At 43.3% G+C, this 17,186-nt stretch overlaps 1 protein-coding gene across 2 annotated transcripts in view; it reads right to left on the bottom strand.

The window, feature by feature from the left end:
* Positions 1 to 1,325: 1,325 nt before the first annotated feature.
* LOC117401634 (prickle planar cell polarity protein 3) overlaps positions 1,326 to 17,186 on the bottom strand; it is a 17,889-nt gene continuing 2,028 nt past the window's right edge. Inside the window, exons 2-11 of one of the 2 annotated variants that reach the window (XM_059021535.1) lie at positions 12,634 to 12,719; positions 9,254 to 9,437; positions 8,691 to 8,804; positions 7,997 to 8,134; positions 6,899 to 7,102; positions 6,384 to 6,570; positions 5,800 to 6,141; positions 3,939 to 4,223; positions 2,877 to 3,233; positions 1,326 to 2,521 (exon numbers count right to left, since the gene is read on the bottom strand). In XM_059021535.1, the coding sequence (XP_058877518.1) occupies positions 2,034 to 2,521; positions 2,877 to 3,233; positions 3,939 to 4,223; positions 5,800 to 6,141; positions 6,384 to 6,570; positions 6,899 to 7,102; positions 7,997 to 8,134; positions 8,691 to 8,804; positions 9,254 to 9,437; positions 12,634 to 12,719 (2,385 nt within the window). In that variant the 3' untranslated portion in view covers positions 1,326 to 2,033. Of the gene's footprint in view, positions 2,522 to 2,876; positions 3,234 to 3,938; positions 4,224 to 5,799; positions 6,142 to 6,383; positions 6,571 to 6,898; positions 7,103 to 7,996; positions 8,135 to 8,690; positions 8,805 to 9,253; positions 9,438 to 10,293; positions 10,459 to 12,633; positions 12,720 to 17,186 lie in introns of those variants that run through there. The other variant, XM_059021536.1, reaches the window with a different exon arrangement.

Consider the following 17,186-nt stretch of genomic DNA (forward strand, 5'->3'; position numbering starts at 1 on the left):
CTTGCCGTGGCTGTGATCTTGTTTTATTGCTGTTATTATTATAACACTGATTCAAACAGGAATGACGGAGGCTGTCCGGTGCCCAGCGTTTAGGGTTCTCGAGACAAGCTCAAAAGAAGTTCAAATCCAGGTAAAAGGAAGATTTTGAAAACTTGATATTGGAGGCGCAACAGTACCCACAAACACTCCCAATGATTGCAGCAAAAGCAACAAACAGTGACAAGCAGAATACAGCAAGCAAAATAACACTGTGCAGCAGGTATTAGCCAGCTGAATCAGTCCCATGCTGTGCTATGGCAGGTGAATCAGTCCCATGCTGTGCTATTGACAGTGCTATGGCAGGTGAATCAGTCCCATGCTTTGCTATTGACAGTGCTATGGCAGGTGAATCAGTCCCATGCTGTGCTATTGACAGTGCTATGGCAGGTGAATCAGTCGCATGGTGTGCGATTGACAGTGCTATGGCAGGTGAATCAGTCGCATGGTGTGCGATTGACAGTGCTATGGCAGGTGAATCAGTCCCATGGTGTACACCCTATTGACAGTGCTATGGCAGGTGAATCAGTCCCATGGTGTACACCCTATTGACAGTGCTATGGCAGGTGGTTCTAATTTTTTTGGCCACACTTTCCCTTCTGTTTGGTGCTGTGCAGTTCAGCCTTGTCAAAATGCCAAAGAATTCAAACAATGGCTATAAACTAAATTCAGACCGCCTTTGAATGTGAGAGAGAGAGAGATGGATAGATATGCTTAGAGATATTGGGGAGGGGTGAAATAATTGACCAAAACTACCTTATGAGGACACAGGCCATGTCCTTGTAATGTTTAAACAGATACTTCAAACACAGTAAAAACAAAACAAATGTTTTATAAGAAATATTTTGATACAGTTTTAAGGAGTATTGCTTTCAGCCCCGTATAACTTTCATTATTGTGCTGATCCCCCACCCCACCCACGCCCACGCCCCTGGAGTTTAGAATAGGAAATCTGCACTGATGAATTAATGGGGAAAAAAATGCAGATCTGCAAAAATTAAATGCCAAAAATGTCCATTGCATTGTACAGTGTTGAATTTGCTTGTTGTGGGCATGTTACTGCCTATCTGCTACAAAGAGGCTTTATATAGAAGGATGCATATTTATACCAAGAAGAAAATAGAACAGCTCTGCTCCGCCAGAACAGAGGGAGGCTGTTTAGACAAGAGCCTCCCTTTATTTCCCTCTTTCCTAAATCACGCTCACAAGCGCATGCACTTATCTCTCGTATAAAAGCACTCCTATGATATCGGCACACGCGTGCAGGATTACACAGTAGTTAGATGGCTGGAGTTTTTTTTTTTTTTTTTTTTTTTGTATTCAGACGCTGCTGTAATAAGCCACAGCTGGAATCAGTCTGGGTTGCATCAATCAGCTATGTGTGGTGGTCTTGGGATGTTGACGGGCCTTTTGCAAATTAATAATAACAACAATTTTTAAAAAAATGTTTTTAAAAAAACTATATATAAAAATATAAACCCAATAATTTAACAACAGAAATTCAGTACAATAGCTAATAACATTCTCATTCCTGCCTCTGTGCTTTAACAGCATGCCCCCAGCGACTGTGAGACACTGTCTCGTGAAACGCTTTCAAATCTACTGTCTTCCCTCGTATTAGCAACATGATGACTGGTCTCTCTTTAGCGCTGACCATCTTTAAAATCCATTCTCTTACCTCTTACTAGAACTAGAACATCATCACTGCCCCCCTTTTAAAAGGCTGCCAGCAGGCTCCAACATAAAATGTATTCCTTCTTATTAGCATCAGCAACTTGATCACTGGTCCCCCTTTTATAAGGACGGCAACCAAGGATTCTTTAAAATCCATTTTTAAACACTACAGTTATAATGTAATTGTGATTCCATTGGCCTATAAAAAACAAATAATCAGATCATAAAAAAAAAAAATCAGAAGAAAGTTTGGCAGTTTCAGTCATTTGAAAAAAAACATCTTAGTCTTTTTCCAATAGCTGGTGTGTCTCAGCCCTGTTCCATTATGACATGATGCAGTTCTTATCCCCGTCTTTGCCGCTCCTGCTGTTCCCCTTCCTCCTCTTGCCCCCTCCTCTCCCCGCTGTTCCCTTCTCCCGCTCGCCCACCCCTCTGTCCCAATCCTCCCTTGTCCTGGGGGGGAGGTCGCGCAGCTGGGGGGGCAGGGGGATGGGCTCCCCCAGGAAGAAGCCCTCTTCTTCAGAGTCCGATGAGGAGGAGCTGGAGGAGCAGTAGTGGCTGTGGGGCTCCCTCCGGTGGCAGGGTGGGTGCGCTGCGGGGTCTACGTGGATCCTCAGCCCAGCGGTGTGGCCAGAACGATCTGTGTGCGGGACGGGGGCGTGTGCGTCCTCCCTGGTGTGCACCCCAGGCCTCTCGCTCCTTGAGCCTCGATAGCGGGGTCCCGTCCCAAAGTGAAGGGCGTTTTTGGAGCTCGCCCTGCAGCCGCCCGCCCGCCTCTGACTTCGGAAGCTGCGGTGATGGGACGTCTCGTCTAGGAATGGATAATATATATATTTTTTTTTAAAAGCTGGGAAACGTTTTTCTTTTTTTTATCTGTAAAGAGTAGGATAGCTTCACAATTCAGCAATTGTAATAAGGACAGAACAACTCTTCGGTGGTGAATCCACAGCGTCCCATAGTAACAGCACAGCACAGTGAAAGCATGGTAAAGCACAGAGAGGTATGGCAAATCATATTGAAAAACAAACCACGGTAAACTAATATGTCATATAACCATGGGAAAATCATGGGGGGAGGGGACCACAGTAAACGTATATGAGGGACTGCAAGTTTAATATTAAACCTTTTGGAAATATTACAAGAAACTGCAATTAAACAGCACTCACCGAGAAGATTCAAGTCAGGCCCCTCCCCCCCAAACAGTTGCCTTGGGAACCTGCTCTGCCTCCTGCCGCCCACTTCCTGTCCCCCCTCCTCCTCCCACCCTTCCTCTTCCTGCTGCTGTAGGTCCTCCTCCCCATCCTCTTCTTGCGGGGGCTGGAAGCTGACACTGATTGGCTCCCGGAAGCTGACGCGTGCCGAGGTGGAGCGGGAGAGCTGGGGTGAGAGGTCGCGGGGGGGCTGCGGGGACGCAGAGGGGTCAAAGTGGAGACGCAACGAATTGGATCGCTCCAGGGGAGGAGGGGAGGGGCTACCCAGGTCTGGCATTGAGTAGCGCTGAGAGTGATGGGGCCTCCAGGTATCTGAGATAGAGAGCGAGAGAGCGAGAGAGATAGGGCAGCAGTGTGGAGTAGTGGTTAGGGCTCTGGACTCTTGACTGTAGGGTCGTGGGTTCAGTCCCTGGTGGAGGGACACTGTTGCTGTACTCTTGAGCAAGGTACTTTACATAGATTGCTCCAGTAAAAACCCAACTGTATAAATGGGTAATTGTATGTAAAAATAATGTGATATCTTGTAACAATTGTAAGTCGCACTGGATAAGGGCGTCTGCTAAGAAATTAATAATAATAATAATAATAATAATAATAATAATAATAATAATAGGGTTAGAAACTCACACTAGCCCTGCTGCTGCTGCTGCTGCTGCACCCAGTCCTGGGGTTCAGAACTCCCCTCAATGAAGTCTATTATTATTATTATTATTATTATTATTATTATTGAAATGATCAGGAGCCAGGAGTTTGAGCAGGGTTAGAAACTCACACTAGCCCTGCTGCTGCTGCACCCAGTCCTGGGGTTCAGAACTCAATGAAGTCTATTATTATCGAAGTGATCAGGAGCCAGGAGTATGAGCTATCAAATAAACTTATAGTTGCATGAACAATTGCAGACCCATAGGTGAGACCTTTTCATGTTGTGTTGAGAAGTAAAACAAATATCTGCTTTAGACTGAAATCAACATTTAAATCTAATTATGAACAGCTCTTAAAGAATGCCCCAGTTCTCACCTGTCCCGGCTCTGGGCTCCTGTTTGCCACTCGAGTCTCGTGACGTGGACGTGCCACGAGAAGTCCGGCGCGAGGGGGAGTGGCCAAGCTGCATCTCCTCAGAGAAGCCCAGGCAGCTGATTGGCCGCTCAGCCCTGGAAGTGGAGCCCCTCAATCCACTACGGCTCAGTGATGGGTCCGCCCCTAGCTCCTGACTGGCTGCAGAGCTCTTGGGGTGGATGCCATTGGCTATCCTCACTGCGCTGGGAGTGGTCTGGGGAGGAGTCAGCTGCACTGCAGCTGAAACTGGAGATGCAACAATAATCCATTGATCAGTTATTATTGATCCCCAAGGATTTAGTATTGCAAGCCTTATTTAAACATTCCAATACTGCTGGATAGGCACACACACACACTACATTCATACACACTAGTTTAACATGTACACAAACATATATATATACACACACACACATACACACAGTATATGTTAATGTGCAGCTGTGGCCAAAGGTTTTGCGTCACCCTCTAGAATTAACTAATTTTGCTTCATGAAGTCGAACGAAACCTGCTGGATAATGTTACGTTAACACACTGAATTACACACCAGCACTTTGTCGTTTTTTCTACAGTAACCCGTCACATATCCGCCCGCCCTAACCGTTCATACGTTACATATTATAAATATCATATCATACATATTGTAAAGGGTGTGTATTTATTGTAATTAATGAATAAAGTACCTGACACTCCTGCTGTGTGTGATTAGCAGGTGTGGAATCTAATCAGCAGGAAGGTGTGTTCCAGTGGGGTGCCAGGTATAAACAGGTTCCATTTACTCACCTCAGGGCTGCTGCAAAACCAGCTGGGCTAAAGAAGCTGAAATTCACCGACGTGAGTGAGTGAGTCTGTATCTGTGTGTGTGTGTGTGTGTGTAAGAACCAGAACCAGGGTTGGATACTGAAGAGTGAGTAAGCAAGTCGAAACCGCCGACAGTAGGGCGAGTAGCTGGAGTTTGTTTATTATTGATCAGAGAAGATGAGTTCACAGATTGTAGATTCCACTAAAGTTTGTGTACGCTGTGTTGTGTGTGCTCCGTGCGCTCACATTGCTGGTCAGGTGAGCTGTTCAGTGTGTTGACCTGTAAATAAATCCTGTTCGCCTGCGGGGGGGGGGGGGCGTATCAACTTCACCCTCTGTCTCGCTCTCCTGCCTGTCACTCAGCAGCGAATGCACACACCCACACAGGAGACGGCTAACCTGTCACAAGCATCAACACCCTGGATCTTTCTAAACGAGGGATTTAGGGGAGCGCCCTAATAAAAGCTGAATCTCAAAACTATCATTGTGTGAATAGTCATTGTTACAGCTGTGTAGAATGGCATTTAAAACAGGATTCATTCATCCGACTTTTTACATATCCGCCCGGACTCTGGTCCCAACGCAGTCGGATACACGACGGACTACTGTATTTCACCAAAAAAAACTGACACAAATGTAAAAAAGTGACATTTCAAAATCTGACATGAAATACTGTATTACGATTATGGCTTCTAGTAGACTTTTTGCAGCTTCTTTGATTACATGGTGTTAAATAAAATATCTAAATTATGTTCATAGAGGTGGTTTCAATCCTAAAATTGCAGGTGATGCAAAACTTTTGGCCATAGCTGTACATAATATACTATATCACACACACACACACACACACACACACACATATACATATATATACACACACACATATATATATAAATATATATATATATATATATATATATATATATATATATAGACAAACACATACATTGTGGTCCTATAACAGTAAGAGAATGAGAAAACATATTTTAAAGATGGCTTGGTAAGCATTCCCCACACTCACCTCCATTTCCTATACTCCTTTGCCGTTGTATTTGTTTGTGTTCCACCTCTCTCCGGGCTGCAGTTCTCTCCTCCCGCCTGCAGATGGCAGAGCCGCTCCCTCTCCTGCCTGCCTTGCCTCCTCCGGCCCTGCAGGGGTCGCTGCTGCTCTGGAAGGCGGAGTCACAGGAGTCCGAGTTGTCGGGGTCCTCCCCGAGGCTGCAGGCGCGGGAGCAGAAGATGAGGCCCTGCTTGGGGAGGAAAGGGCGCCCCTGGAGAGCCAGCCCGCAGCGAGAGCAGCAGAAACACTCGACCGTGGCGTGCCAGTGCTGCCCCTCATACGCCATCTGACCACGGTCAATACCTGAGAGAGAGGGAGGGAGGGAGGGAGGTAGAGAGGGGGCTAAGCAATACACTGAGAAATACATTGAACAATACACTGAACAATACACTGAGAGGGATGGAGAGCAGGGGGTCTGATCAATGGACTGTGCACAATTTAAAAAACTGGTAGCAGACAAACAGACACGCAGAGACAGACACACACACACACACACAAACAGACAGACAGACACACAGACACACACACACACAGGCTGTTGTTACCGATGTTCTCTCCGCAGGTATCACAGTACTCTGCATACAGACTCTGGTAGCAGGGGCAGCAGTACGGCCGGCTCTCTCTCATGATGTAGCGCTGCCCCCCCAGCGCCGCCTCGCACTCCAAACAGCAGAAGTGCTTCATGTGCCAGTGCCGGCCCTCCGCCTCCGTGCACTCGTCTGCCAGGATCACCTGCGGGACACGACAGCGCGGCTTCAGTCTCTCTCTCTCCCTCCCTCCTCCCTCCTCCCTCATCCCTCACCCCCCTCTCCCCTCTCCCCTCACCTCATTGCAGGCCTGGCAAAGCGGCTTCTGTCTCTCTCTCTCCCCCCTCCCCCCTCCCCCCTACCTCACCTCATCGCAGGCTTGGCAGCGTGGTTTCAGTCTCTCTCCCCTCTACCCCCTCCCTCACCTCATCGCAGGCTTGGCAGCGTGGCTTCTGTCTCTCCCCTCTCCTCATCGCAGGCCTGGCAGCGTGGTTTCAGTCTCTCTCCCCTCTCCCCTCTCCCCTCTCCCTCACCTCATCGCAGGCCTGGCAGCGTGGTTTCAGTCTCTCAGCGTGATGTCTCCCGCAGTAGATCTTGCCCTCCTGGTAGAAGTAGATGAGCTCCACCAGGAGCTCCTGGCAGGTGCTGCACTGGAAGCACTGGGGGTGCCAGCAGGCTCCGTGCCCCGCCCGGCTCGCAAACACAGCGATGTCTCCCCCCCGGATCTGCTTCCCACACTGAGGGAGGAGAAACAACACGGGTTACACTGTGTGTGTGTGCAAAGGAGAGGAGACAGTGTCTCAGTGTGGTCTCAGTGTGTGTGTATATTAGATAATACCGATATTCCAGTATATTGCGATATTCATCAGGCAGTACAATGCCAGTATTTGAACAACAGTACAGGTATTTTTTGGTTAAACTGGTTCAGGGAAACGTCTACTGGAAAATGTTGGCTATTACATCGCGAGATAATCACTTCCCGCGAGAACTCGTAATGTGAGCAGTGAGAACACAAAAGAAAATATGGCAGAAGCACACAGAGATTTTGAGCTCCTTACATTCTCCAAAGCAAAGTCACATGTGTGGAATCATTTCCTAATAAAAGCAAAATGTAGAAAGGATGGCTGTACAGCATCAAACACTGCGGTATGTTGTTTATGCAAGGCTGAAGTAAAATATGCTGGCGGCACCACTGACCTTACATACAGCGGTGTAGTCCTACATCTTAAAGTATCGGAACGCCAATTAAAAAATATTGTTTTTTCTAAAACAAATTATACAAATTCACGTTTTATTTGTACGTTGAACTTGAAGTAACATTTATTAGGAAGTGCATGTGACTTTTAGGCTACTCCCCCTTGATCCCCCTACTCTCCCCTCAGTGTGTATCTCTCAGTATCTCAGCGTATCTCTCAGTGTGTATCTCTCAGTGTGTCTGTCTCTCAGTATCTCGGCGTATCTCAGTGTGTACCTCTCAGTGTGTCTGTCTCTCAGTAACTCGGCGTATCTCTCAGTGTGTCTGTCTCTCAGTATCTCGGTGTATCTCTCAGTGTGTCTGTCTCTCGGTGTATCTCTCAGTGTGTATCTCTCTGTATCTCAGTGTGTATCTCTCAGTGTGTATCTCTCAGTACCTGCTCACAGATGGCTCCAGTCATGGTCACAGGGAATAGTCTCACGCTGCCTCTCCCCAGGTTCTCTCTCTTCCTCTGCTGGCTGAACACTCTCAGCTCCTTCTTCTCCTCCTCGCACAGAGAGTTGCAGTACTGAGGCTGGCAACACAAAACCACCACCATCATCATCATCATCATCATCATCATCATCATAATCATCATCATCATTATGAATTGGTCATTTAGCAGACGTTTTTATCCAAAGCGACTTGGAGACTGGGCTGAACTATGCCTCAACAACAACTGCTGCTGCTGCTGCTGCTGCAGAGTCACTTCCAATAGGACCTCAAGGAGGTTCAGTGACTTGCTCAGGGTCACACACAGTAGCTGGATTTGAACCCAGGACCTCCTGGTATCAAGCCTTTTTCTTCAATCACTGGAGATATACAGCACTGAGGCTGGGGAGCAGAAACAAAGAAAACACTACATATAAACGCACATGTCTCAGTGTGTCAGTGTGCATCTCTCTCTCTGTGTCTCTCAGTGTGCATCTCTCTGTGTACATCTCTCTCTGTGCATCTCTCTGTTTCTTAGTGTGTATCTCGCAGTGTGCATCTCTCTCTTTGTGTCTCTTTACCTCGCTATCGTGTGAGGGGCACTGGTGCAGCAGTGTATCTCTCAGTCAGTGTGTCTCTCTCAGTGTGTGTCTCTTTACCTCGCTGTCGTGTGCGGGGAGCTGGTGCAGCAGCTGTTTGATCCTGTAATGCTCTCCAGGGCTGTTGATGTAGGGAACCCGGTCCTCGGGGAGACAGCTGAAGTACTGGTACACCTGCACACAGAGACAACACAGCGTGAGAGAGGAGGAGGAGAGGGGCCAGTAAAGACAAGAGCGAGCACACTCACACACTGCACACTCAGAGTGTCTCAGAGTGTTTAACAGAGCACTGATGTGTGTGTGTACTCTGATGACCAGAGAACACACATGTGCCCACGCACAAACACATATGCAGACAGACACAAACAGAAACACACACACACAAACTCATCTTTGCATTGCTTCAAAACAGGACTCACTGAAGTTTCAACTCCAAACCAGAAGATGGCAGTAGCAGCCTGGAGCTGATTTGAAATGACAGTATCTGTTTTTAATGTGTGTTGAAATAAATGAGTATTTATTCATTAGAAATAAACAATAAAACTAACATACACAAATTGTGAGTGAGTGAGTGAGCAAGTGCCTGGGGACACAGTGATGGTAATACTGGAGTATGGGGGTACCTGCTCCGGTTTGAGTCCGGGGGGGACCCAGGCGAACTCCTCGGATGCACAACCCGAGTCATCATCGGAGATGGAGTGCCGTTGGAAACCAGAGACCAGCTTCAGCATCATCCGCTCCAGATCACCCGGGACGGAGCGCACAGCGTGGTCTTCACGAGGGCATTTACAATGCAGGCAGATCTTCCTATAGAGACACAGAGAGAGAGAGACTGAGCAATACACTGATATACACTGAGAGAGACTGAGCAATACACTGAGAGAGACTGAGCAATACACAGATATACACTGAGAGAGACTGAGCAATACACAGATATACACTGAGAGAGACTGAGCAATACACAGATATACACTGAGAGAGACTGAGCAATACACAGATATACACTGAGAGAGACTGAGCAATACACAGATATACACTGAGAGAGACTGAGCAATACACAGATATACACTGAGAGAGACTGAGCAATACACAGATATACACTGAGAGAGACTGAGCAATACACAGATATACACTGAGAGAGACTGAGCAATACACAGATATACACTGAGAGAGACTGAGCAATACACAGATATACACTGAGAGAGACTGAGCAATACACTGAGAGAGACTGAGCAATACACAGATATACACCAAGCTATACACTGATCAAGATAGATCAAGATCTGTACAGCACTGAAACACTCTGTTTAAAACACCATCACAAGGGTATCCATGTATTATAAAAAACAATAGATGGGCCTCTTCAGTGAGTTACAGGAAAACAATTCCATCTCGGGTTTCTGTGACAGTTTATAAACTCCACCTTCTGAATCGTAATTTATGATGTCACAGAAACCCTAGATGGAATTATTTTCCTGTAACTCACTGAAGCCCATCTGTGTATTTTGTGCACAAAATTTAAAACAGAAATAAAGCATGTTAAAATAATAATAATAATATCAGCTTCACATTTTTTTCCTTGCAAAAAAAACTAAACAAAGCAGGAGTTTCTAACTCTTTCAAGGCAACTGCAAGCTCTGATTTGAGTTACTGTGCTCATTACCTTTCAGCAAACTCGCAGTGATATCCATTCTGTTTCTCGTACATATTGCAGACCAAAACAACTAGATACAAATAAAATAAAAACGCAAGTAGAGTAAGGTTTGAATCCGGTTCCAAGCTTCCAGTGCTGTTGAGAGTGTATTCCTCTCATAGCAAACTGAACTCCCACAGCACACAGAACACAGAACACACACACAATGGATTTGCACCCCCCTCCCTCCGTGACACACACATATACATAAACACAAAACACAAACCCACCCCCTTTCTCTGCACCCCCTCTCCCCTCTCCCATTCTCTCACACCACTGCATACAGACAAGTCACTCACTCACACTCTCATCTCATTTAGTGATGACTAGCATACAATGGCAACCCCACTCCCCTCCCCTGCCCCCTAATGTCACTGTCTGTTAAACTCAGATTGTGGTACAGCACAGAGAGGGATGGGAAAGCATAGGGAAGCATTGTAAAGCACAGAGAGGGATGGGAAAGCATAGGGAAGCATTGTAAAGCAGAGAGGTCTGGTAAAGCATAGTGAAGCATTGTAAAGCACAGAGAGGTCTGGTAAAGCATAGGGAAGCATTGTAAAGCACAGAGATGTCTGGTAAAGCATAGGGAAGCATTGTAAAGCAGAGAGGTCTGGTAAAGCATAGTGAAGCATTGTAAAGCACAGAGAGGTCTGGTAAAGCATAGGGAAGCATTGTAAAGCACAGAGAGGGATGGGAAAGCATAGGGAAGCATTGTAAAGCAGAGAGGTCTGGTAAAGCATAGGGAAGCATTGTAAAGCACAGAGAGGTCTGGTAAAGCATAGGGAAGCATTGTAAAGCACAGAGAGGTGTGGTAAAGCATAGGGAAGCCTTGTAAAGCAGAGAGGTCTGGTAAAGCATAGTGAAGCATTGTAAAGCACAGAGAGGTCTGGTAAAGCATAGTGAAGCATTGTAAAGCATAGATAGGTCTGGTAAAGCATAGGGAAGCATTGTAAAGCACAGAGAGGTCTGGTAAAGCATAGGGAAGCATTGTAAAGCACAGAGAGGTCTGGTAAAGCATAAGGAAGCATTGTAAAGCACAGAGAGGTCTGGTAAAGCATAGGGAAGCTTTTACTGTGGGACACTTTTATAAGGGTTAGTTTACCATGTTTTTTTTTTTTTTTAAGAGAGAGAACGCTTGGTCTTTCCCAATGTCTTCAAAGGAGAGGGGGAGAGAGAGAGACAGAGAGAGAGAGAGAGAGAGAGAGAGAGAACGCTTGGTCTTTCCCAATGTCTTCAAGGGAGAGGGGGAGGGAGAGAGAGAGAGAGAGAGAGAGAGAGAACGCTTGGTCTTTCCCAATGTCTTCAAGGGAGAGGGGGAGAGAGAGAGAGAGAGAGAGAGAGAGAGAGAGAGAGAGAGAGAGAGAACGCTTGGTCTTTCCCAATGTCTTCAAGGGAGAGGGGGAGAGAGAGAGAGAGAGAGAGAGAGAGAGAGAGGGGGGGGGGGTACAGGTGTCAGAGTTGACAGTCTTCATGTTAAGCTCATTACGAGCGCTTAGCTGTAATCCTGGTAATGTGACAGCGTGATAGTGTCTGAGTGAGGAGGGAGGGGAGAGACGGGTGATCAGTCAAGGGAGAGCAGAGGGGGGGTGATAATTCAATTAGGACAGGGAGGGAGGGGGGGCAGGGTACCCTTTCACACAGAGAGAGACAGAGAAACAATGCATAACTTCAAAATGCTCAATCAAACTCATGCAGTCAAAGAAAGTAAGAAAGAACTGTAGCAAGAAAATAAGGAAACAAAGTATAAAAAGAAACAAAATAAGAAAAAGAAAGAAAGAAAGAAAGAAAGAAAGGAAGCGCTGGGCTGCAGTGTGGAAGGCAGCGGGTTCGAGGAGCTCAGTGGTTAGATAAAGAAAGCGCTGGGATGCAGTGTGGAAGGCAGTGGGTTTGAGGAGCTCAGTGGTTAGATAAAGAAAGCGCTGGGCTGCAGTGTGGAAGGCAGTGGGTTTGAGGAGCTCAGTGGTTAGATAAAGAAAGCGCTGGGCTGCAGTGTGGAAGGCAGTGGGTTTGAGGAGCTCAGTGGTGAATGACATGGTTCACATAGCAGTAAGTGTTGCGTGCAGGTTAATGTCTCTTTACCGTATCCAGGTACACTGTGTGCACATGCAGTGTTGCACACAGACACACATTGCAGTCATTTATAACAATGAATGGGGGGGGGGGGGGGGTTCCTTACCATAGCTTTTTAACTGGTTACAAACATTCCCAATATGTTAACATTTAAAATATGTTCAAGCCTAAAGTTTAAAATGCTTCTGAAATGTGAAAGCGTATCGTCCCAGTTCCAGGGTCTCTTGTAACAGATTGTACCTCCATCCGTGCAGCCTGAAGCCTGGACACTGCTCCCCACAGCGAAGACAAGGCTGCCCCAGGTCAGGGTCCTCCCCTTCACCCTGCTGAGAGAGAGGGAGAGACAGGTTAACAACGAGGGAGAGAGGGGGAGAGAGAGAGAGAGAGAGAGAGAGAGAGAGAGAGAGAGAGGGGGGGGGGGGGGGGGGACGGGACTGCTCCCCACAGCGGAGACAAGGCTGCCCCAGGTCAGGGTCCTCCCCTTCACCCTGCTGAGAGAGAGGGACAGAGAGGGGGAGAGAGGGATGGAGAAAGAGGGGGAGTAGTTCTGCAGTCCCGTCTAGTTTACTACATTGTTCCCGAGTTTAGTTTCATTACAGCTGCAAACAGACAGGCAGGCAGACAGACACACACACACACACAGACAGAGTGTCCACACAACCCTGCTCAGTCTACACTGTAATTGCTTTGTGCGCTCCGGTTTGCTGCAGTGTTCCTGTGCTGTTTGCTCAAAGCTCAGAGCTGACACTTTGCCCAGGTTTGGGTGTGAAAGGAAAACAGCTCTGCTTGATAGGAGCGCGCTGTGACCTGCCTGGTCATAAAAACCCATTAAAAACAGCTTTCATACAAAACACTGCACAAGCAGCACCGCTGAACACAGGGGTCAGAGACACTGAGTGAACATAAACAGAGCTGGGTACTCAGTGTGTGTGTGTGTGTGTGTGTCTCAGTGAGCGTGTGTCTTTCTGTGTGTCTGCTGTCAGTGCATGTGTCTCCCTCTGTGTGTCTGTCTCAGTGTGTCTGTGTCTCTCTCTCTCTCTGTGTGTCAGTGCCTGTCTCTCGCTCTCTGTGTCCCTCTCTCTGTGTGTCTGTCTCAGTGTGTGTGTGTGTGTCTCTCTCTCTCTCTCTGTGTGTCAGTGCCTGTCTCTCGCGCTCTCTGTGTGTCTGTCTCAGTGTGTGTGTGTCTGAGTGAGTCTCAGTGAGCGTGTGTCTCTCTGCTATGTATAATAATAACACTACTAGAATACAATATGAACTAGGATGCTGTGTATAATAATAACACTACTAGAATACAATATGAACTAGGATGCTATGTATAATAATAACACTACTAGAATACAATATGAACTAGGATGCTATGTATAATAATAACACTACTAGAATCCAATATGAACTAGGATGCTCTGTATAATAATAACACTACTAGAATACAATATGAACTAGGATGCTATGTATAATAATAACACTACTAGAATACAATATGAACTAGGATGCTATGTATAATAATAACACTACTAGAATCCAATATGAACTAGGATGCTCTGTATAATAATAACACTACTAGAATCCAATATGAACTAGGATGCTCTGTATAATAATAACACTACTAGAATACAATATGAACTAGGATGCTGTGTATAATAATAACACTACTAGAATACAATATGAACTAGGATGCTGTGTATAATAATAACACTACTAGAATCCAATATGAACTAGGATGCTCTGTATAATAATAACACTACTAGAATACAATATGAACTAGGATGCTCTGTATAATAATAACACTACTAGAATACAATATGAACTAGGATGCTGTGTATAATAATAACACTGCTAGAATACAATATGAACTAGGATGCTCTGTATAATAATAACACTACTAGAATCCAATATGAACTAGGATGCAGTGTATAATAATAACACTACTAGAATCCAATATGAACTAGGATGCTCTGTATAATAATAACACTACTAGAATCCAATATGAACTAGGATGCTCTGTATAATAATAACACTACTAGAATCCAATATGAACTAGGATGCTATGTATAATAATAACACTGCTAGAATACAATATGAACTAGGATGCTATGTATAATAATAACACTACTAGAATCCAATATGAACTAGGATGCTATGTATAATAATAACACTACTAGAATACAATATGAACTAGGATGCTCTGTATAATAATAACACTACTAGAATACAATATGAACTAGGATGCTCTGTATAATAATAACACTGCTAGAATACAATATGAACTAGGATGCTCTGTATAATAATAACACTACTAGAATACAATATGAACTAGGATGCTATGTATAATAATAACACTACTAGAATACAATATGAACTAGGATGCTGTGTATAATAATAACACTGCTAGAATACAATATGAACTAGGATGCTGTGTATAATAATAACACTACTAGAATACAATATGAACTAGGATGCTCTGTATAATAATAACACTACTAGAATACAATGTGAACTAGGATGCTCTGTATAATAATAACACTGCTAGAATACAATATGAACTAGGATGCTCTGTATAATAATAACACTACTAGAATACAATATGAACTAGGATGCTATGTATAATAATAACACTACTAGAATACAATATGAACTAGGATGCTCTGTATAATAATAACACTACTAGAATACAATATGAACTAGGATGCTCTGTATAATAATAACACTGCTAGAATACAATATGAACTAGGATGCTCTGTATAATAATAACACTACTAGAATACAATATGAACTAGGATGCTATGTATAATAATAACACTACTAGAATACAATATGAACTAGGATGCTCTGTATAATAATAACACTACTAGAATACAATATGAACTAGGATGCTGTGTATAATAATAACACTACTAGAATACAATATGAACTAGGATGCTCTGTATAATAATAACACTACTAGAATCCAATCTGAACTAGGATGCTCTGTATAATAATAACACTACTAGAATACAATATGAACTAGGATGCTCTGTATAATAATAACACTACTAGAATACAATATGAACTAGGATGCTCTGTATAATAATAACACTACTAGAATACAATATGAACTAGGATGCTCTGTATAATAATAACACTACTAGAATACAATATGAACTAGGATGCTCTGTATAATAATAACACTACTAGAATACAATATGAACTAGGATGCTATGTATAATAATAACACTACTAGAATACAATATGAACTAGGATGCTATGTATAATAATAACACTGCTAGAATACAATATGAACTAGGATGCTGTGTATAATAATAACACTACTAGAATACAATATGAACTAGGATGCTGTGTATAATAATAACACTACTAGAATCCAATATGAACTAGGATGCTCTGTATAATAATAACACTACTAGAATACAATATGAACTAGGATGCTCTGTATAATAATAACACTACTAGAATACAATATGAACTAGGATGCTGTGTATAATAATAACACTGCTAGAATACAATATGAACTAGGATGCTCTGTATAATAATAACACTACTAGAATCCAATATGAACTAGGATGCAGTGTATAATAATAACACTACTAGAATCCAATATGAACTAGGATGCTCTGTATAATAATAACACTACTAGAATCCAATATGAACTAGGATGCTCTGTATAATAATAACACTACTAGAATCCAATATGAACTAGGATGCTATGTATAATAATAACACTGCTAGAATACAATATGAACTAGGATGCTATGTATAATAATAACACTACTAGAATCCAATATGAACTAGGATGCTATGTATAATAATAACACTACTAGAATACAATATGAACTAGGATGCTCTGTATAATAATAACACTACTAGAATACAATATGAACTAGGATGCTCTGTATAATAATAACACTGCTAGAATACAATATGAACTAGGATGCTCTGTATAATAATAACACTACTAGAATACAATATGAACTAGGATGCTATGTATAATAATAACACTACTAGAATACAATATGAACTAGGATGCTGTGTATAATAATAACACTGCTAGAATACAATATGAACTAGGATGCTGTGTATAATAATAACACTACTAGAATACAATATGAACTAGGATGCTCTGTATAATAATAACACTACTAGAATACAATGTGAACTAGGATGCTCTGTATAATAATAACACTGCTAGAATACAATATGAACTAGGATGCTCTGTATAATAATAACACTACTAGAATACAATATGAACTAGGATGCTATGTATAATAATAACACTACTAGAATACAATATGAACTAGGATGCTCTGTATAATAATAACACTACTAGAATACAATATGAACTAGGATGCTCTGTATAATAATAACACTGCTAGAATACAATATGAACTAGGATGCTCTGTATAATAATAACACTACTAGAATACAATATGAACTAGGATGCTATGTATAATAATAACACTACTAGAATACAATATGAACTAGGATGCTCTGTATAATAATAACACTACTAGAATACAATATGAACTAGGATGCTGTGTATAATAATAACACTACTAGAATACAATATGAACTAGGATGCTCTGTATAATAATAACACTACTAGAATCCAATCTGAACTAGGATGCTCTGTATAATAATAACACTACTAGAATACAATATGAACTAGGATGCTCTGTATAATAATAACACTACTAGAATACAATATGAACTAGGATGCTCTGTATAATAATAACACTACTAGAATACAATATGAACTAGGATGCTCTGTATAATAATAACACTACTAGAATACAATA

This window comes from Acipenser ruthenus, unplaced genomic scaffold, assembly GCF_902713425.1.
Source record: "Acipenser ruthenus unplaced genomic scaffold, fAciRut3.2 maternal haplotype, whole genome shotgun sequence".
In the NCBI taxonomy this organism is placed as follows: Eukaryota; Metazoa; Chordata; class Actinopteri; order Acipenseriformes; family Acipenseridae; genus Acipenser; species Acipenser ruthenus.